The sequence below is a fragment of the Carassius gibelio genome, chromosome B6, assembly GCF_023724105.1.
Source record: "Carassius gibelio isolate Cgi1373 ecotype wild population from Czech Republic chromosome B6, carGib1.2-hapl.c, whole genome shotgun sequence".
NCBI lineage: Eukaryota > Metazoa > Chordata > Actinopteri > Cypriniformes > Cyprinidae > Carassius > Carassius gibelio.
In genome coordinates, this window is record NC_068401.1 from 29748218 (window position 1) to 29769953 (window position 21736).

Genomic DNA, 21736 nt, shown 5'->3' on the forward strand with positions numbered 1-21736 from the left:
ATAAATTGTTATTTATGCCTGCTTTACAACAAATAATACATTGTACAAAACGTGTATATATATATATATATATATATATATATATATATATATATATATATATATATATATATATATATATATATATATATATATATATATATATATATATATATATTAAAAGCATAAGTTTTTGCAGTGGTTTGTGTGGATTTGTGGGAGATTCGCGCGGTGGCGCCAAAACACTGAACACCAAGCGCGGGAACGATTCAGCGCGCTAAATACAGATTAAAACAAGATGATGATAATAATAATAGATGAATGGATGGACAGATAGATTCAGGAAAATATGAGTAGTTTGCAAAACAACATTCACGGATTCAATCTTAAATAAAATGTTTTGATTGGAGCACATCTGTGCACGTCATTGGATTAAAACTAACTAGATTTGTTCGATTGATAACTAATAACATAAATTGTCCTCATAAATCGGTTGTCATGATCTTTCACTGTATTAGTGAGAACATTTGGCGCTCAGAAGTAAAACAAACCCTGTTTATGCTGTGCTTTAATTAGTTTATTTAATTCGCGCCTGCACTAAACATTTCCCAGCGGAACGTGAATCAGTCAGAAGAAGTGACAGTGAAATATGAATTCTGAATATGAATCTGCTGCATGGCTGTTTGATTGCGTGTGTGGGGATTGTTGGTGTAGTCCTTCTCCTCATCATCGGATCAGATCGAGTGTGTTCTGAGTCTCGGTGTGTTTCAGATCAGACTCAGGACTGCAGTGTGTGTGAGGAACCTCGCAGGTGAGTTCAACTCTATTCACTAACTCTATTAACTCCATTCAGCGGCTCTTACACAGATGTGATTTCATATACGAGTCTTAACTACATGTGTGTTCTCACCTGAGATCAGCAGTCTAATGAGGAATCATCGTCATTATTGTCAGACTTTTACAGGAAGTTATAGATGCTCCTCATCTTTCAGTGACCACTCACTTACAGGATTATTTGATGAATAAAAAGAATCTTTATTTAAAATATATTTATGCTCTTACTATACACTACAGTTCAAAAGTTTGGGGTCAGTAATAAAAAATAAAAAAAAAAACTTTTATTCAGCAAGGATGAAACTGTTAAGAATTGATAGCAAAGATTTATATTGTTAGAAAAATAAATACTGTTCTTTTTAAATGTTTATTCAACAATTAATTTATTCAAGTTTGTGTCTCTGAGAGTTCTTATCAAAATAAAGGCAAGAAACTCTAGAGTCCTGAGTTTAATAGTAACTCTGATCCTCCTCGCAGATCAGCAACACCAGTGTAATACAGCTGAACTTCACAAGTCAATATAAGTCCATTTTCATGTGATATTTACCTAATTTTTCAGTCTGGATCGGTGTTTCCCTGGCAGGTGTGGAGATGATTCCTGTGAATGAGATCCGGAGCATCACGTCGGAGCAGAACCCTCATCTCCGGGTCCTGAAGCCCTGGTGGGACGTCCTGTCGGAGTATCTGGGCGTCACCATGCTGATGATCGGGGTGTTCGGCTGCACGCTTCAGGTGAGCTTCCTGACATCAGATCTACCTCCAGAGTCCTGACACTATTAGTCAGTCACTGAGAAGAACTAGTTCACATCAAAATTTAATTGTTCTTCCTTTCCTTTAATGCAAGAAGATGGGTTTTAAAGAACCTTTGAGCTGTGTTTTACCATGCACTGCAACATACTCCACAACAAACACCATCAAAGTATCATAAAAGTATAATAACATTCATCCATGTGACACACACTTTATTCCAAACCTTCAGATACCATGTGATTCTCTGTGTTAGTGTTTTAATATACATGTTTTCCTTCACTCCAGCTTCAGAAATGCTGCATGCAGACACATTAAACAGGTTAGGAGTGACATGAGAGTGAACATTTACATTTTCATGTGAACTGTTCCTTAGGAAAGTATATATTATTGTGTGTTCTGCTGTGGTTTGTCATTCTGTTCTCCATGAACGTCTGATCAGGAACGTGTGCAGTAAAGAGAAGTGATTAGGCAAGAGCTTTAGCGGATTATAACGTGTCTCTGTGGTGTGTTTGTCGTCAGACTCCTGTCGTGACTCGTGATACCCATCGGTCTTTCTTCCTTTTATTTGCTGCTAGAAACACGCAGGTGTTTGCAGTGTAAATGTTTGTTAGATGAGTGTGATGTTTCGTGTGTCATCATCACTGATGCTTAGACAATCTTCATCTCTCCGCAGCTGACCCAAGACAAGATATCTTGTCTGCCGAACCGATTCCCAGATCTCTCCGGCGGAGAGCGAGACTGCAGTCACCTGCGGCAGGAGAACCAGAGTCTGTGGGAGTTCTCCATCACCAAACACCTCGGTCCGGACGTCGTGGAGGTGTTCGGCCGGAAGAACGGTCTGGATATCCACCAGTACGAGTTCGTCAACCACTTCTGCTACGAACGGGCCGTGCACTGGTACGGAAAGTACTTCCCTTACCTAGTGGTCATCCACAGCATGATCTTCATGGTGGCCAGCAGCTTCTGGTTCAAGTTCCCAGGAACGTCGTCTAAGATCGAGCTGTTTGTGACCATACTGGGGAAGTGCTTCGACTCTCCCTGGACCACGAGAGCCATCAGCGAAGTCTATGAAGAACGGCGAGAGGAGAGGATGGTCGTGTGGAGGAAGAACACAATGACCAAATCAGCCGCAGACAACAACGACGACATGGTGTCTCTGATCCGATCTTCCATAAAGTCCGGCTCGGAGCAGAAATCAGCAGAACCGCAGCCGACCGCGTCGCTCTTGGATAAGAAGGAAGGTGAGCAGGCCAAGGCCCTGTTTGAGAAAGTCCGTAAGTTTCGGACACACGTGGAGGCGGCGGATCTGCTTTACTTCATGTACGTGCTGCAGACGGCGCTGAAGGTCTTCAAATTCGCTCTGATCACAGTTTACAGCGTGGCACTGGTCCCTAACATCCAGATCGTGGTGATGTGCTCGGTGCCTCCAGATCTGACGGGGTTCAGTGTGTTCTGCTGTAACTACAATAAAGCACACCTGTTCTCTAAATTAGCCTACTGCTACATCTGCTTCGTGGGAGTGTACGGACTGCTGTGCGTTTATTCACTTTACTGGCTGTTTCACCGACCGCTGAAAGAGTATTCCTTTGAGGCAGTGCGCTTGGAGACGGGAATAAACGACATCCCGGATGTTAAAAATGACTTTGCGTTTCTGCTGCACCTCAGTGATCAGTACGACGCCCTGTACTCCAAACGCTTCGCCGTCTTCCTCTCGGAGGTCAGTGAATGTCGCTTACGGCAGCTCAACCTCAACCTGGAGTGGACGGCCGATAAACTCCGCGCTCGTCTGTCACGCAACGCCTCCGAGAGGCTGGAGCTCGCTCTGTTCCTGCTCCCAGGGTTACCCGACACTGTCTTTGAGATCTCCGAGGTCCAGTCGCTCAAACTGGAGCTGATCAGTAACGTGACGATCCCAGGAACCGTATCACAGCTTCCAGCCTTACAGGAGATGGTGTTGATCCACAGTCCGGCCAAGCTCCAGCTGGAGGCCCTCAGTCATCTGCGGGAGAACCTGAAGGTTCTGCGGTTGGGCTTCGAGGGCCCGGAGCAGGTTCCGCTGTGGATGTACAGCTTACAGAGTCTGGAGGAGCTTCACCTGAGCGGCGCTCTGAGCAGTGAGTTCTCCCGCGGTCCGTGGCTCGACTCTTTACGTGAGCTGAAGAACCTGCGCCTGCTGACCTTACACTGCAAGCTGACGAAGATCCCGCCAAGTGTTGTGGATGTTTGCGGTCAGCTCCTGCGACTGTGCGTTCACAACGAGGGCACCAGACTCCAGGTCTACAACAGTCTGAAGAAGCTGGTGAACCTGAGCGCTCTGGAGCTGACGGGCTGCGGTCTGGAGCGGATCCCCAGCGCCGTCTTCAGCCTGTCCCTCCTGCAGGAGCTGGACCTTCGAGAGAACCGCCTCACCACCGTGGAAGAGATCTTGAGTCTGCAGCACTGTCGTCGTCTGACCGTCCTCAAGCTCTGGCACAATCACATCTCCTACATCCCCGAGCACATCAGCAAGCTCCGCGCCCTGGAGACACTGGACCTCAGCTGGAACAAGATCCGCAGTCTTCCGCCGCGCCTCTGTTACTGCACCAAACTCCGACACCTGGACCTTTCCCACAACCAGCTGGCGTCTCTGCCCTCGGAGATCGGCATCCTTCAGAGTCTGCAGTTCCTCTCGCTGGCCTTTAACTCTCTGGAGAGTCTCCCCGAGGAGCTGTTCTCCTGTAAGAGGCTGAAGGTGCTGGCGCTGGGGAATAACAGCATCTCCTCGCTGTCTCCTCTGGTCGGGAATCTGGCTCAGCTGCTTCGGCTGGAGCTGAAGGGAAACCGTCTGGAGTCTCTGCCTGTGGAGATCGCCGACTGTGTCTCGCTCAAACTGACCGCTGTGATCGTGGAGGACAGTCTGATGGACCTTCTGCCTCCAGACGTGAAGGACAGGATGAAGCACAGATAATCACAGCACTGGAGCATTCAACACTTTTTTAAAATAACTTTTACACTTTTCTAAATAGACTGTCCTGTGATTTATGTGATGACATTAGCTTTATGTAATGCACAGTTTGTAGTATTGCATTAGAAACGAGTGATGGAAATGCCAAATTTCTAATAAAAATGCATTAATTCGTAAGAAATGTTTTTTCACTCGCTTAAGGTGGGTTTTACTTGTGTGATAAAAGGTTAATGTGAATAATGGAAGATGGAAGCGCATTTGCTGAATAAATTGCTCTTTGTACATGGGATTTTGTGCGATAGGACGCAGAACCAGACTGACCGGAGGACCGATCTCCTTCTGAAAAAGTATTTCTGTATAATTGTCTTACACGAAACAGCAGCATTCACCTCTGAAAGCATTAACCATATTTATTGGGTTTCATCTCCTCGCTGAGGCACAAGTCATTTATTATACATACATATATGGAAATGATTATATTCAGTCCTGCGTTTCTTAGTGATTCATAGTGCCAGTTTATCAGGACATTTGGGTTTGCTGGATGAAAATGGTGCTTGTTCACAAATGTTTTATTGGATATTCCAAAGTTAACGTTCCAACTTTGGAGGGAAACCAGGTTATTGATGATATGAGCTCAGTAATGTAGACTCATTACAGGAATTACAAGCACAATGTTCATGGGGTGGTGTTGGCGCAGTAGATAAGACACATGCCTTTGGTGTGAGAGACCCGGGTTCAAATCCACCAATGTGTTCCTGAGCAAAACACTTAACCCCTAGTTGCTCCAGAGGTGTGCGACCTCTGACATATATAGCAATTGTAAGTCGCTTTGGATAAAAGCGTCAGCTAAATGTCATTGTGTTTATTTCCTGAACTTTCACCAGACAGACTAGATCTCCAAGACGGGCTGCACTAAATATTTTAAAGTATTTTAGTAATCATGTTTAACAGTGGAATTCCTGGTTAGGAAAAAAGATATTTATGATTCTGCAAAAAAGTCTTCACCAATCAGTGATCCAAAAGAGCTCTTTAGCTCCGCCCACTCTCCCATGATGCATTACAAATAGAGTAATAGTGTCTTTATGCTCTTTGTGCATATCTGCTTATTTTGAAGTAAACATAAAATTTGTAGTTTATATATGCACAATTAACATCTTTAAATCAATAGCTGTATTCTAGTTTTTAGTAATTAGATCATTCGCACTGGTTCATGGGATTGTAGTTCTTTCCCTCATTAGTCATTAAATACACACTGTCTTGTACATTTTTTGTACTTATCATTTTCAAATGAAGGTTTGTGATGTGATTCACCTTGTACCTGGTTGGTTTAGTTTATGAATAAACTCTTAAATGAAGACTTTTAAAAAAATCGCTTTGAGAAAACATGGTAACAACTCTTCCAAACCTGAGACAGAAAGAGTTCGATAGTGAGCGAGCGCAAAAAACACTGAACCGACGCCATACTGATGCCACAACAGATTAATCCGTGTCCCTTCAGATGAACTCTTTCTGATGTCTAGTTTCTCTCAGTAGTGTTTAAGCTCAGATGTTTATCTATGTAAGTAAGTTCACTCTGGATTTAAACAGCAACACCTGAATAAATCTGATTGGAAATACTGCTTTTCTTCATAACAGTTAAAAGCAGTTCATCATTGAATTCAGTGATGTCATCTCTGTTCAGTTTAAATAGTGTCTGTGCATTTATTTGCAATGAAGTCAATGATATCGCTGTAGATGAAGTGACCCCAACTAAGCAAGCCAGAGGCGACAGCGGCAAGGAACCGAAACTCCATCGGTGACAGAATGGAGAAAAAACCCGAACAATGTTAGGTAGGTTATTCCAGAGTTTAGGCGCCAAATAGGAAAAGGATCTGCCGCCCGCAGTTGATTTTGATATTCTAGGTATTATCAAATTGAGTTTTGAGAACGTAGCGGACGTAGAGGAGTATAATGTAAAAGGAGCTCATTTAAATACTGAGGTGCTAAACCATTCAGGGCTTTATAAGTAATAAGCAATATTTTAAAATCTGTACGATGTTTGATAGGGAGCCAGTGCAGTGTGGACAGGACCGGGCTAATATGGTCATACTTCCTGGTTCTAGTAAGAACTCTTGCTGCTGCATTTTGGATCATTAAATCTAGAGTATGATTTTATCAACATGGATAATTAAAATCACCAACTATTAAAACTTTATCTGCAGCCAGAACTAACGTAAAATGTAAACGCTCAGATGTAAAATCACCAAACTCTTTAATAAAGTCTGTATGGTGGCCTGTATACAGTAGCCATGGGTCACAATACTTGGCAGTATGTTACTTCACGTACTATGGATGTGTTGAGAATTGTTTTATTGTACAGTATGAGCTCGTCTGCTGAGATCATCCAGCTGGGTTTGAACTGATCGGAGTTAAAACACTCTCTGTCAGGATTAAACAGGTGTTAGATTAATCCTGTTTGAGAGCAGAGGAGTCAGACTTCAAGAAGCAATCGATTGGCAGAGAATCACTCATCGATCGAGGCACTGTCTGAAGCTCTGGAGGTCATGCAGAAGATTCGGCGAGCGCTCTGCTGGATGTCAGAGGGATCCTGAGAGTTTGGCCTGAATGCAGCGAGAGAACAAACCCAGCATTGTGTCTGTGTCCTCTCAATAGTAAACGTCTGTGTCCTGTGACAGCACAAGGTTTGTCTCGTACAGTGGCACACATTCCTGTGGGGAAGTTGAGCCGTTCAGGGTCACCTTGAGCTCCAGAAACAGAGGAAAACAGTTCAGTTCTGTGTCAGATTGTGTTTGTTCCTGAGTCTCAGCATGGTTCAGAAATAAAAGCTTGATATGACTGCATGTGTTTTTTGTTCATGTCTTTGAAGAGGGATCCATCTGCTGGAAAATACGAACAGCTACAGCACGTTAGTTCTTTCAGTTTATTAAACACTTTAATAAATAACATCTGAAATACCACGGTAAACAAACGTTAATATACAATTCTTCAATAAATAGGTCAAATAAATTCATAAAATGTTATTTACAGACATTAATCCGAGCAAACTTACACGCAAAGCAAGAATTCATCAGTGCGCGGATGGCAAGAAATAATTTCACAAGAATAAAACTGTTAACAGTTCAAGTTTCTGCACAGAAATGTTTTGTAAGATACCAAAGAAAGTGTTATTTACAGGTGTGCCTGCAGACCCGCTCGAGGAGAGCCGTCCCGGATCCGCTCTGTGCAAAACCAGTGCTACATGTGATGAGTTCAACTACCAACTACTCAAACATCCAACAGATTGATATAAATACAAGCCTCTCATGAGTCGAGGCGTACAGTTCTTCAGTGTGAACTGGTCCCCATCAGACGCTCTAACAGCTCCACCATCTCCAGAGCGCAAGCGTCCCGGGCCGCGTCCAGAGCGGTGACCCCACGGCCGTCCCGGTGCCCGAGGTCAGAGAGTGGGGCCAGGTACTCCACCACGTCCCTGTGGCCCTCGCGGACGGCCGTGTGGAGGGGCAGGGCTCCGCTGTGGTCAGGGACGTTAACAGAGGCCCCGTGCTCCACCAGAACCCTCAGTGTGTCCAGGAACCCGGTGCGGGCCGCATCATGTGCAGGGGTCACTCCACAGCGGTCCTGGACATTAGGGTCAGCTCCGTGGTCCAGCAGCACACGAGCCACACTGGTGCAGCCCATCATCATCACCTGCAGCGCACACACACACACACACACACACTGTCACTCAGGAGCCACGCCTCAGTGTTCACGAGCTGCTTACACACTTTAATCACTAAACAAGTCTAACTCTAATCTGCTGCTGAGAGGAAATGTGTAATTAAATCACAGTTATGTGTGAAAATGTTCAGTATGATGGGGGGATATTTTCACACACAGATATAATTGATTTCTTTACCAAATTGCTGTGACTGCTCTGAAATATGAGACATCAGTGTTTCTGGAGTTGAGAAAATATTACCCTTTTTGGACACAGTTTTTGAAGTAAAGGGTAAAGAAAATACTATGCAAAACTCACAGAAACAACCAGAGGTTAGATGCATAACTTGGTGACCATGTTAAGAGTCTCAAGAACTAGTTTAACTAACCAGCAGCTGGCAACAGATAACCAGTCTTACTCATCCACTATAATAAACAAGAACAGTCTTCCTCTTCATAACTGAATAAAAAAAAAATTATGACCAGTCTTCAAGCATAAAAAAATAGATGACTAACTTTTTAAGACTAGTCTAAACAGTTTAACCAGTTGTTCAGACTAACCAATTCATTTCTTTATTGACCCCCCCCCCCCCCCCCACCCAGTACAAAGATTTGATTTCAGAAACAATATCTTAGCTTTTAAACTATATCTTAAGATTTTAAATCTGTATTTAGTCTCAGAAGTTAAAAGAGCTGCTAAAGTCTGATTTAGTGTCAGCTGTGCTTTAAGATGATTCTGATCTGAGTTCTGAGTTGAGTTCTACCGTAAGATTAATGTTTGATCATGATTACCAAAAGTACTTTAATAAAGTAATTAACATGGTTACCGTACTTGTTAAATTTTAAACAGGGTAACTTGTTATCTGTAAGCTATTACATTTCCCAAGGCCCCTTACAGCTCTGATCATAAAATGCGCGTGACGTCAATCGAGATCACTGTCATGAGTGACAGCTCGTCGTGACGTCATCGCGGCTGGAAGGGAAAGCGAAACAAACAGCGCAGTGAGGATCTGTAACTCTATGCTATAAATGTGAAGAGCGTTTGACCTGCAGTGCGGTTTTCCCGAACTCGTTGAGCGTGTCCGGTTGGAGCCGGTGATCCTGCAACATCCGCCGCACCGCGTCCACATTCCCCCGCGCCGCCGCCGCGCTGAGACTCTTCCCGCGGCCGAACCCGTCCACAACCATCCTCTGAGGAGATCTGATCCGAGAAAACATTGAGTGACAACACGAACCGACTCAACAGCATCGACACAAACAGCATGTGAAGTGCTTACCGCTGTCTGTGTGCGTCAGTCCGCAAATGAGCGACCGTTGGCTGTTTATCTGTTTACTGGAATCCGTCAAAACAATCTGAAATAAACGCGCTGAGCGCCTTCACATCGCGCGCCTGACCGACAACAGCGCCGCAGCCAATCAGCGCTCACACACACCAACGCGGCTGCCATAATTGGACAAAAGGGAGGAGTGCCGATAGGCGTTGCTACAGTATCACCGTGGCAACTGCGCCAGCGACCAATGAGGAAGTAGAGCGCAGAAGGCGGGCGATTTGAGAAGGTTTATTTTGTAAACTGTTGCGTTCATTCACTGAGAGAGAGAGAGAGAGAGAGAGAGAGAGAGAGAGCGCGCGGAAAAGAGCGGGCTTTCGTGCCAACACACGCTCATGTTAATAAACATATTTAGATATATCAGTTATTCCAGGACAAATATATTACATTTATTGCAAAAATAAACAGAAATGATTGAAAACATATTCCATGATCTGGTGCAAAAAGCACTTTAGAAAATGACTGAAATGCTGGGTGTGTTTACATTCAAGATTAACGATTTATACAATAATTTTTTTCTAATGAAATTCTCAGAGGATAAAACCCACTACTAAAAACATTTAATAAACTTCTACCACAGATTGCTGTGTAGTTTTCAGCCACGTCTCATAAACTGTTTGTCCTCAGCTGGTAATCTGAAACACATGGATATATAAATACTATTACATGATGATAATTAATACCAATCATCCTCTACACATCATCCGGTATACATCAACCAACAGTCTTTTTTAAAAGCCTGCTTTGTGAGATAATTTGTAAATAATATACCTGCACACTTAACATATCTACATTAATTTACCCCCCCCCCCCCCCCCATATTTCTGCTTCTGTATATAGTGCATTCTTCTTCTTATATTAGTGTAATAGCGTATACATCTGCACCGTCTGTACTTCCTTCTGCACCGGATTCATTGTGTGTGTAAACATGTTTGCTCTTTCTGACTTCTGCTAGATATCGACTGTAAGTGTTTTTGTATTTATGTCGGTATTTATATTTAGTATTTTAGGTTCACACACACACACTCACAAACACACACACACACACACACACACACACACACTCACAAACACACACACACACACAAACATGCACAGGAATCTGTCTTGGTGTCAGGAGCTTCCAGTACAGAAAGTACAGACATAGTACAGACATGCGTATAATTTAAGGTTATATAAACACTAGTAACACAAATAATTATAAATAGCAATGTGGTAATACACTATAGACAAAAAGAGCATTTTAATAGACAGATATTTGATTGAGCAGAAGCATGTTTAACACTGTTGTTTGTGTGAATAATAGGCGTAATGCGCTGACCTCCGAGCGAGTGAGGGCAGCTCCTGAGAGCCTCTCTTCTCAATGATCTTCATGACCTTCACAATATAAGAGTTTCACAACTGATCATACACACATTTCACATGTCCTTGCTGTGTTTCTGAGTCTTGATGGTGTTAGGATCCTTCTGTCTCTGGAGACTCAGAGAGCTCTCGGAGTTCATCACAAATATCTTCATTTGTGTTCTGAAGATGAACCAAGCTCTTACAGGTTTGGAAACACATGAGGGCAAGTCATTAATGACAGAATATTCATTCTTGGGTGAACGATGTCTTTAATCAGAACAGTAAACAGGGTGAAGAGTGTAAACAGGGAGATGGTGGATGGGAACACATGTGAAGTCACCTGAATACCGGACACAGTGAAACACAGGATCTCAAACGGTGATCGGAGGTCTTCCCTCGAGCTCGTCGTTCTCTACACTCGGCAGACAGAAGTGTGCACGCATCAGAAACTCCTTTCCTCCCTCGATGACGTCGATGAAGACCTCGTTCTTCTTGTATTTGATGCCCTCAGATCTCCAGGACACGGCGTTGGTGACCGTGGTGGGCACTTTGGTCTTGGCCACCTCCAGCTTGTTCCCCTGCTGCGTGATGTACCTGAGAGAGAAACAGGTGTCAGGAGAAGAGCCTCGGCTCGATGGCGTGAAGCAGACGTGTCTTACTCCTGAAGGATCTTGCTGTCTGTCGTCTGTGGGAAACCGAAGTCCATGAGCTCGTCCAGCAGCTCGTACACCACCACGAAGTTATCCTGAATGCTCTCCTCCTCCAGCTCCTTGAAGTACTCCGTGAACACCTGAACACACAACACAGACACACGCTTGTTTCTCAGTTACACACTCACAGCAGTGGGTGTTTACTTCCGGTGTTCTGTCGATTTGTCCTACGCTGTCAGATTTTCCTACCTCCCACCAAAACAGTGGGTAGTAAAATTCCACAACGAAAATTCTACTGTAAAGTTATGGTTTATTAACGTCTACACCTACCACAACCCTAATCATACCCTTACAGTACTGCAAATACAGTAATTATGTGTTATATTCGCGGTTGTAGCTAAAAGGGATACAGTTACAGGAAACCAACAATAAATATTATTTTCTACCAATTAGATTGCGTTTTTATTAAAGTCTACAACTACCCCAGCCCTAAACCTACCCTTACAGTAATGCAGATACATTAAATATCGTTGTTTAGCATGAGACAAAGGACGCGATATTGATGTGCGCGTGCGCAGTAAACCCGCGTAGGAAAATCTGACAGGGTAGGATAAAATGTCAGGACACCGGCTCTACAATCCTCCACATCTATTCAAACACAGCTTTCTGATGAGAGGGTCAAAACAGGATGGAAGATAGCCTATTCCTTCTAAATGTGATGATTACTGATGTAATAAGCTTGATAACATTATAAGAGGAGCTCAGAGAACAGCTCAGATAAAACAAAACAAAGGCAATTCATGAGGCCTTTAACAAACAGGTGTTTACCGAACGATACACAATCACACACGATCAAACCTGACGTGAAGTGGACGTTGCCTTGTGACATCACAGGGCGGAGAAGCCCCTCCTCTTCCTGTTGCATTAGCAGGGTGAAGAAGTGGTCGATCTGTGTCATGTCAACATTACGGCGTATCAGCACCTGATGGAGGACAGACAGGTTTCCTTCATCGTGGAGGATCTGCTCAATCAAGTGAGCTCCATCATCTGTACTTCCACAACACACTCTTATAATGGGGTCATCTCTAATAATACTCTTTCCTGTCCGGACAGGAAGTGACATCTGCTCATGTCCTAAAACGGCTCATTCACAGCTTCTGAAGTGTCAGTACAGTCTCTACACACAGAATACACAGTTTGTGTTGGACTCTCACACCACCACACATCATCCCCATCCGCGGTCGCTCCTGTCAGTGAATGATCATAACTGATGGACGCACATCAGCAATCCGCCGCAGAGATAATGTAAAAACACTGGCTTAAAGTGGGCTTGTAACTGGACATTCGCAAATTTAGGGACCATCTCTAAAGTTACATGAGATATTAATATACACTTTTTCCAAACATCAATAGCATTTGAGGAGAATTACTTACAGTCATAAAAACACATGTAATTTGCTCATCTAGGTGTCAACTATAATGCACACCTTTTACATTTTTTATATTTATTAAAATAAACCGTAAATCATATGTTAACTGTAAAAATGAAGCCTGTGCATCACTTCAGGCACAACCATATGAAACTTTTTTTGGCTGTTAAAGTTGATAACGTGTTTGAATGTCAGAAATCATTACAAAACTCAAAACAGAAGGATCAAATCAAATCCTTTTTTAGGCTACTGGACAAACATTTCATCTTTCATTTTTGGCCACCTTTTTTGCTATATGACCCAGCCCTTATAATTTCTTCAACAAAAAACGTGGACATCACAACGCTTACAAAAATAAACATGGTTTTATCATAGTAAAACTTATTTTTCTTTTGCATGATTACTAAATGCTTGAAACTATAAAATAAATTAGACAAACATTAATAAAGTCATAGCCATAGGGAACTTTCGAGAACTACAATTGTCATTTGTAAACAAAATTTTGTTTTTTTTACTTTTTTATAAAGTTAGAGGGCAGCACAACACAGTCCTGTTCAGGGCCAGCAGCGGTCAGTAAAGCGGTCAGCGGGATTAAAACAGATCCAGTAGAAAACTCTTTCAAAATTAGTGAAATACTACCATATATCATTAAATACTGTAACGTTACCACTTGTTTCTCCTCGAAGAACTGTTGTTGTTGTTGTTATTGTGAAGCAGACAGCTGTAGAAATGCTCACAGATTATTACAAACAGCGTCTGATTAAATCAAGTGTATTTAATCTACTAATATCTTTATAAAGTCGCTCATAAAGAGCCGTAATTACCTTCCCCTTGAGATCCAGCACGAACACGGCTGAAGCAGACATGCTCTAACGCGTATAAAACCACAGGATCAGTGTTAAACAAGTTTAAAGTAGAGTTAATAACATCCCCGCGTTTAGCGGAGAGTTAATATAAAAGGTGTGTTCGACATCGGCTGCGGCTGGATGCAACCGATCGGCGAGAGTAGCCGCGTGCAGGTGGGGAGGAGCTGCAAGCGGAGATATGAAGCCGGACACGTTGTGGCTCCCGTAGTTTGCTGCAATTACGTCAGTCATGGCAGATCACGTGGCGATTGCTTACTTGATCGCGTTTAAATGTGTGTATAAGTGGTGTTTTGAAAAAAAAAAAAAAAAAAGTGGTGTTTTGGAAGGGTGCCTTCCAAAACAAGATACCATATTGGATATATACTTTATCAGTATGACATGGGTGTTTCTGCTTATACAAAATGATAAAAGTAACCTATAAAAAAATTCCCTGGTGGGTATGTGTTTTTTAAGAAGGTTTCAGCAACAAGATTTACAGTGCCCTCCTGCTGAGCTTTTTAACATTTTAAACATAACACCACTGATTTTCATATACAGAAAAGCACAATTCTGTTGGATTTATATTGTGATTTAGACCAACTATTTGAAAGTGAACAGTGTTGTCAAGTTGAAGTTACAGCAAGTTGTTAGCAGTTTGCTAACCACATGCAGGTGAAGTATAAACACAGCTAAATAAACTAGAGAATATGAAGAAACCAAACAAATGGAGGAACATAATGTATTATGTATCATTTGTATAGGAGCATTTATGACCACATTAGATTGTATGCTTTTTAGATTAACATTTTAGTTCTTAAAAATGCTCATTTGAATAGGTTATGCTGCTGAATACTGTAAAAGGTCTGTATAAAAAAGAAAGTCATGCAAAATAAACATACACAAACTTTATATTAACAATAAAGTAAATACAGTAAAACAATATTTAATAAATATGATTTATAAGATGAAGACGACATAAAAACGTATTGAACTGTTTTTAAAGTCCATATGAGAATTTCTGAAACTGAAGCCGACTCGCAATAAACTTGAAACGCACGTCATCGGTGTCATCAGTGAATCCAGCCAATCGTGGATCAGTTGTGTCGTCATCAGAACCTGTGCAGCCGCTCTTCAGAAGCTGCGCTGGTGTAGGGAACACCTTTGAAGGTTGGCTGGATAAATATCCAAATGCTTATATAATAATGGGAGGGGATTTTAACATTATTCAGGACTGTACTAAAGATAAATGGCCACCAGGTCGATCAAATTCAATAAATATGAATCTAAAAATGTTCATGGACAAATTTAATTTAGAAGATATCTGGAGAGTTAAACACCCTAATGACATAGCCTTCACATGGAGTAATAAATCTGGCTCTAATCTATCCAGAATAGATTATTGGTTAATTTCAGAAAGTTTTAATAAAGATGGGGTCAAAGTAGATATTTTACATACTCCTTTAACAGATCATAAAGCCATCTATATAAATGTGAATCTGCACTCCAAAAACCATAATGCAAATATCTCATATTGGAAACTTAATAATTCCCTCTTGCTGCATAATGAGGTCCAAAATAAAGTTAAAGATCTGATTTGTAGGTTTTGGTTTAAAGCTAAATTGGAAAATGCCTTTGGTAAAAATTGGGAACTTCTAAAGTTTGAAATTGGCAAATATATGAGAAAGTATGGTTCCTTCATGGCCAAAAGTAAACGTGACAAAGAAATTAGAATAATAACAAGGATAACAAATTTGTCTCAGAGACATCCAGACTCTCTTTTAGAGGATGAAAAACTAGAAATGGCTGAGTTATCAATTAAACTAGATGATTTGTATAAGAAAAAAGCTGAAGGTGCCTTTATTCGTTCCAGAAAAAAGTGGCTTGAAGCAGGGGAACAAAATTCACATTATTTTTTTAATTTAGAAAAGCGGAACTTTGTTTATAACACCATTAATAAATTAAATATTAATGGGGTTATAACAGATGATCATACAGTTATTTCTCAATATTGTAGTGAATTTTATAAAAAATTGTATACATCTAGTTACTCTCAGGTGTCAGCCTAAGCCTTTTTGAATTCGTTGCAGATTAAACCTATTAATAGAACTGAAAAGGAACTTTGTGACAGACCTGTTACAATTTGCGAGCTGATGGATGCAATTAATCATTTGAAAAATTCCAAATCACCAGGTACTGATGGCCTGACATCAGAATTGTACAAATTATTTTCAAAGGAATTGGCTCCCTTTCTTTTAGAGGTTTTTGTTGAAAGTACAAAAAAACAGTGTCTTCCACCTACTTTAACACAAGGTTTAATTGTATTGCTTCCCAAACCAAATAAAGACAGACAGTATATTGATAATTGGCGCCCTATTTGTTTATTGAATAATGATTATAAACTGCTGGCCCTAATTTTAGCTGGAAGATTGAAAAAAACTTTAGATTCAGTAATCGATGAATCGCAATCAGGATTCATGAAAAATCGGCACATAACAAATAATATACGATTAGTTTTGGACATTTTGGACTATTCAGATCTGATTAATGATAATGGTTTTATATTATTTTTAGATTTTTGTAAAGCTTTTGATTCTGTAGAACATCAGTTTATCCTTGATACTCTAAAGAAATTTGATTTTGGAATTTTTTTTTCTACAGCAATCAAAACCCTTTACAAAAATGGTAACTGTTCTATAAAGTTATTTAATGGTACTTCCCCTAGATTTGATATTTCCAAAGGTATTAGGCAGGGCTGCCCAGTATCTCCATACCTCTTTTTGTTAGTAAGTCAGCTTCTTTCCTCTCATATTATATCAAGCCCACTGAGAGGTATTACCATTATTGATAGAGAGATAAAAATTACACAATTAGCCGATGACACTACTCTCTTTATTCAAAATGAGAATCAGATATCTGTGGCAACTGATCTAATTGGCGAATTTTCAAAAGCATCTGGGGTATACTTAAATTTGGCTAAATGTGAGCTTATGGCCATAAAGGAATGTCTCAAAAATAACTATAATGGTATTCCCTTAAAGAATGAGGTTCAATATCTTGGAATATTGATAACCAAAGACCAGAAAAGAAGGTGCTTGCTGAATTTTAGTTCTATTATTGAAAAAACTAAAAAAAAGTTAAATCATTGGCTAATAAGAGACCTCTCTTTAAGGGGTAGAGTTTTAATTACAAAGGCAGAGGGTATTTCTAGACTTATTTATGCAGCAATGGCTTTACATCTTGATAAAAAACTATGTAAAGAAATTGACAAAATATTGATTGATTTCATTTGGAGAAATAAAATACATTACATAAAGAAGACAGTTATTATGAATTCATATGAGAATGGTGGCTTAAATGTTTTGGACTTTGCTACATTGAATAATACATGTAAGATTAATTGGCTTAAACAAATTGTTAAAAATCCTAATTCCATTTGGTGTTTTATTCCCTCCCATATTCTATCAAAATTGGGTGGTATTCATTTTTTTCTTAGCTGTAATTATAATATTGATAAAATACCAGCTAAACTAGCTGAATTTCACCGTCAGGCCTTTTTATCATGGTCTTTGATCCACAAGCACAATTTTTCTCCTCATAGATACTATATATGGAATAATAAGGATATAATATATAAACACAAATCACTTTATCTGAAACACTGGTTTGATAATGGCATCATATTGGTGGATCAGTTATTTAATTTGAATGGTTTTCTTTTTACTTATGGAGAGTTCTTGGCACAGTATAAGATTCCTGTTACACCAGGGGACTATGCCAAAGTTTTTGGGGCTATTTCTCCTGAAGTTTGCATGTTATTTAGACATCAGACAAGAATCAACATCCAACAGTGGTCTCTGCCTAATGTAATGAGTTCTTATATAGGTAACATCTGTTTTTCTTTAAAATTACACAACAGTTCCATAAGAGCTTTATTTCAACGAGATATTGTGTCTTTGCCTTACGTTAATTCTTATTGGAATCGCCTGACAGACAATATTGTTTGGAAAAAGGTTTGGTTAATACCTAATAAATATTTGATTACAAACAAGGTTAAGGAAGTATCATTCAAAATTATACACAGGATTTACCCAGCCAAACATTATTTGGTAAAATTCAAATCTGATATCGATATTAGTTGCTCTTTTTGTGTTAGTTGCCCTGAAACTGTGGTACATTTGTTTTGGCATTGCCCTTTTGTAAAACTATTTTGGCAAAATCTATGCGATTTTATTGTGCAGAATATCGATCATCATTTTGTTTTGTTATGGAAATATGTATTATTTGGTATGTTGGAAAACAGCAAAGAAAACGTTTACATCATCAATCTTATTGTTTTACATGCAAAATTTCATATTCACAAATGTAAGTTCTCATGCAAAAAACCTTGTTTTATCTCTTTTAGGAAGGAAATGGAGCATTATATTGATACTATACGATTTTCATTGAAACAAAAAGCAATTAAAACAGTGAAAGTTTGTAAACGCTTTAATATTTTTATATAAATTAGTAGCCTATGTGGATACAGCCCCCTAGTGTGAAATTGTTTATTTCATGTGTAATGTTTGTCTATATCATGTATAATGTTTGTTTTATACATGTAATTTTGATCTTGCTAATTAATAAAAGTTTACATCAAAAAAAAAAAAAAAAAAAAGGCATTACGTCTCAAACAGAAAGTGTTCTTCTGCTTCTGAACACATCCCGCAGGCATAAACCCCTTCTCGTTTGGAAACGTCAGCGACCTTGAAATACTTTGGAATCAGGTAATTATTTTGAAAATTGCTTTATTTGGGGATTGCTGTATTGAAAATGTTCATTAAATTCATTTGTGTTTTAGACGAAAGTTTGTGTGCTGGTGTCAAGTGAGCTAAAGACGATTAAAGATTAAATATAAAAAAAAAAAAAAATAAAATAAAATAAAAAAAAAGAAGCTGCGCTGGCTGAGTTCTCCGGCTACTCTCGAATCGCTCTCGTGGTACTTTGACGGCACACGTCACAGTCACGTGGCGTCAGCGCTGTATCAAGTCGGACAACATTTCTAACCGGCATGCACTGCTTCAAGTCAGCCGACGATCGGTTTGCGCAAAACTGCATGAAGTCGAACAAGCCTAAAAACATCCCCGCGTTTAGCGGAGAGTTAATATAAAAGGTGTGTTCGACATCGGCTGCGGCTGGATGCAACCGATCGGCGAGAGTAGCCGCGTGCAGGTGGGGAGGAGCTGCAAGCGGAGATATGAAGCCGGACACGTTGTGGCTCCCGTAGTTTGCTGCAATTACGTCAGTCATGGCAGATCACGTGGCGATTGCTTACTTGATCGCGTTTAAATGTGTGTATAAGTGGTGTTTTGAAAAAAAAAAAAAAAAAAGTGGTGTTTTGGAAGGGTGCCTTCCAAAACAAGATACCATATTGGATATATACTTTATCAGTATGACATGGGTGTTTCTGCTTATACAAAATGATAAAAGTAACCTATAAAAAAATTCCCTGGTGGGTATGTGTTTTTTAAGAAGGTTTCAGCAACAAGATTTACAGTGCCCTCCTGCTGAGCTTTTTAACATTTTAAACATAACACCACTGATTTTCATATACAGAAAAGCACAATTCTGTTGGATTTATATTGTGATTTAGACCAACTATTTGAAAGTGAACAGTGTTGTCAAGTTGAAGTTACAGCAAGTTGTTAGCAGTTTGCTAACCACATGCAGGTGAAGTATAAACACAGCTAAATAAACTAGAGAATATGAAGAAACCAAACAAATGGAGGAACATAATGTATTATGTATCATTTGTATAGGAGCATTTATGACCACATTAGATTGTATGCTTTTTAGATTAACATTTTAGTTCTTAAAAATGCTCATTTGAATAGGTTATGCTGCTGAATACTGTAAAAGGTCTGTATAAAAAAGAAAGTCATGCAAAATAAACATACACAAACTTTATATTAACAATAAAGTAAATACAGTAAAACAATATTTAATAAATATGATTTATAAGATGAAGACGACATAAAAACGTATTGAACTGTTTTTAAAGTCCATATGAGAATTTCTGAAACTGAAGCCGACTCGCAATAAACTTGAAACGCACGTCATCGGTGTCATCAGTGAATCCAGCCAATCGTGGATCAGTTGTGTCGTCATCAGAACCTGTGCAGCCGCTCTTCAGAAGCTGCGCTGGCTGAGTTCTCCGGCTACTCTCGAATCGCTCTCGTGGTACTTTGACGGCACACGTCACAGTCACGTGGCGTCAGCGCTGTATCAAGTCGGACAAAATTTCTAACCGGCATGCACTGCTTCAAGTCAGCCGACGATCGGTTTGCGCAAAACTGCATGAAGTCGAACAAGCCTAAAGTCACGGTGCGCGGTGACGTCACGCAGCGTCAGGTAAACCGCGGGCGGAGATCACGTGACCGCGGAGGCGCGCCAGTAGAGGGCAAAATGCGCGCGACGCTGTGAACCAAAACTGACCTTAGTAGTGCCCTTACTAAGCTTACTAAGCTAAGGAGCAACAAAACAACACTGTCATCCCTCAATACAATCCTGATCGTCCTGCTGTGTGAAAACTGAAGGTCTGTGAAGAATACTTTATGACTGAGGATTTTACACGCAGAATCACTCTGTGTGTGTGTGTGTGTGTGTGTGTGTGTGTCTGTAGTAATATACTGCATGTATATCTGGGCTGTCTGTCTTGGTCAGGACACTCCTGTAAGAGATTTTAGTCTCAGTGAGATTCTCTCCTGGTTAAATAAAGGTTAAAAAAAAATCTAATATTTTTATTATTTTTTTATTATTATTTAATAAATAGCTTCAGCTCATCGAATCTTTTCCACACTGTTTACAGTTTTAACCAGATGACCTGTCCTGGGTTTTATTAATTCTGATTAAAAATAACTGCATAATGTATATAATGCATATTAAACAACTCTAGATCACAGCAACAACAAAAATAAAATAAAAAAGAGAAAAAACATAAAACTTCGTAGAGGCAAAGTTTTTTTTTTGCAGAAAAAAAATCTCAAAGGATCCAATTTCTCAAAATCTGCAGGGAATTAGGTCTCAGTTGATCATTGTCATGACGACACACAAGACACGCCCCCCTGCCGCGTCACAGCTGTGGTGTGTTTGAACCCAGATCTAATCTCAGATCTAAATAAAACTGTAAATATGGTTCTATCAATGAAAGAATTTAAATATTTTAAATAATTAAAGTAGAGATTGCTGCAGAGTTGAGCTGTGAGTGATGAACACGGTTCTCCTCGTGTGCAGATCTCAGCACGTCCTCGTGACTTCACAGATCCTCTGATTCATGAACCAGTCGTCTGAAGACCATGGAATAGATGATTACATACTGTACGAGAGTGAAGTACACCACTCACACTGATGAGCTCATGAAACATGCACAGATGAGTGAACAGTGTTTAATAATGCAGGGATGAAGCTGCCCATAACACATCTGATATCAGACGTCTGTGTGGATGAGAGAAGCATCGAGAGATCGAGACAAACACATGCATTACTGGGTTCACCATGTGATTTATTACAAACAACGGAGTTGTTTCTTTGGGTGTCATTTGTTTCTCTGAACGTGAAGAACATTCAGATCACCGTACATCAGTCCTGAGGTGAAGGAACGGGTTCATCTGACCAGACTGACCTCAGATGACCCATCAGCAGATTCAAGATTCAAGAGCTTTCCTTCACAGTCACGCTCCATCCTTCATAAACATATAAAAGTCCCTGAATGACACAGGTTCATTCCCTCGGTAGTGCACATCCATTTCTGGAGGACATTTCATAATCACATCTGATAAACAAACAATACATCTAAAAAAATAAAGCAAAGCAAAATCACACATGTACACACAATAAATAATAGTTTTCTTCTAACAAAGTCTTTAAGACGGTGTGTGTAAAGGTTTAAGACGGTGTGATA

The 21736-nt window shown here is 40.2% G+C and overlaps 3 protein-coding genes across 8 annotated transcripts in view; 1 reads left to right on the plus strand and 2 right to left on the minus strand.

Moving 5' to 3' along the window:
• The first annotated feature begins 420 nt into the window (after positions 1–420).
• Positions 421–5536, plus strand: LOC127959636 (volume-regulated anion channel subunit LRRC8E-like). The gene is made up of 3 exons (XM_052558925.1): positions 421–790; positions 1397–1545; positions 2237–5536. The coding sequence occupies exons 2-3, from the start codon at positions 1405–1407 to the stop codon at positions 4508–4510; spliced, it is 2415 nt and encodes an 804-aa protein (XP_052414885.1). The 5' UTR covers positions 421–790; positions 1397–1404; the 3' UTR covers positions 4511–5536.
• A 1877-nt stretch (positions 5537–7413) lies between these two features.
• On the minus strand, positions 7414–14401 carry cdkn2d (cyclin-dependent kinase inhibitor 2D (p19, inhibits CDK4)). 6 transcript variants are annotated; one of them, XM_052558941.1, is made up of 7 exons: positions 13780–14401; positions 12384–12507; positions 11535–11665; positions 11216–11469; positions 9481–11055; positions 9251–9404; positions 7414–8194 (listed from the first exon to the last, which is right to left on the minus strand). In XM_052558941.1, exons 6-7 carry the CDS (start codon positions 9389–9391, stop codon positions 7832–7834), a joined length of 504 nt encoding a protein of 167 aa, XP_052414901.1. In that variant the 5' UTR covers positions 9392–9404; positions 9481–11055; positions 11216–11469; positions 11535–11665; positions 12384–12507; positions 13780–14401; the 3' UTR covers positions 7414–7831. The 6 variants fall into 6 exon arrangements, with proteins under 6 accessions (XP_052414901.1, XP_052414900.1, XP_052414898.1 ...); XM_052558940.1 differs by having other exon boundaries at positions 9481–11073; XM_052558938.1 differs by having other exon boundaries at positions 9481–10166; positions 10853–11469.
• A 6915-nt stretch (positions 14402–21316) lies between these two features.
• Positions 21317–21736, minus strand: part of LOC127959637 (low-density lipoprotein receptor-like) — a 14886-nt gene continuing 14466 nt past the window's right edge. Inside the window, exon 16 of the mRNA XM_052558926.1 lies at positions 21317–21736. This exon is cut by the window's right edge and continues 783 nt beyond it. The gene's annotated coding sequence lies outside the window, so the exon portion shown is untranslated.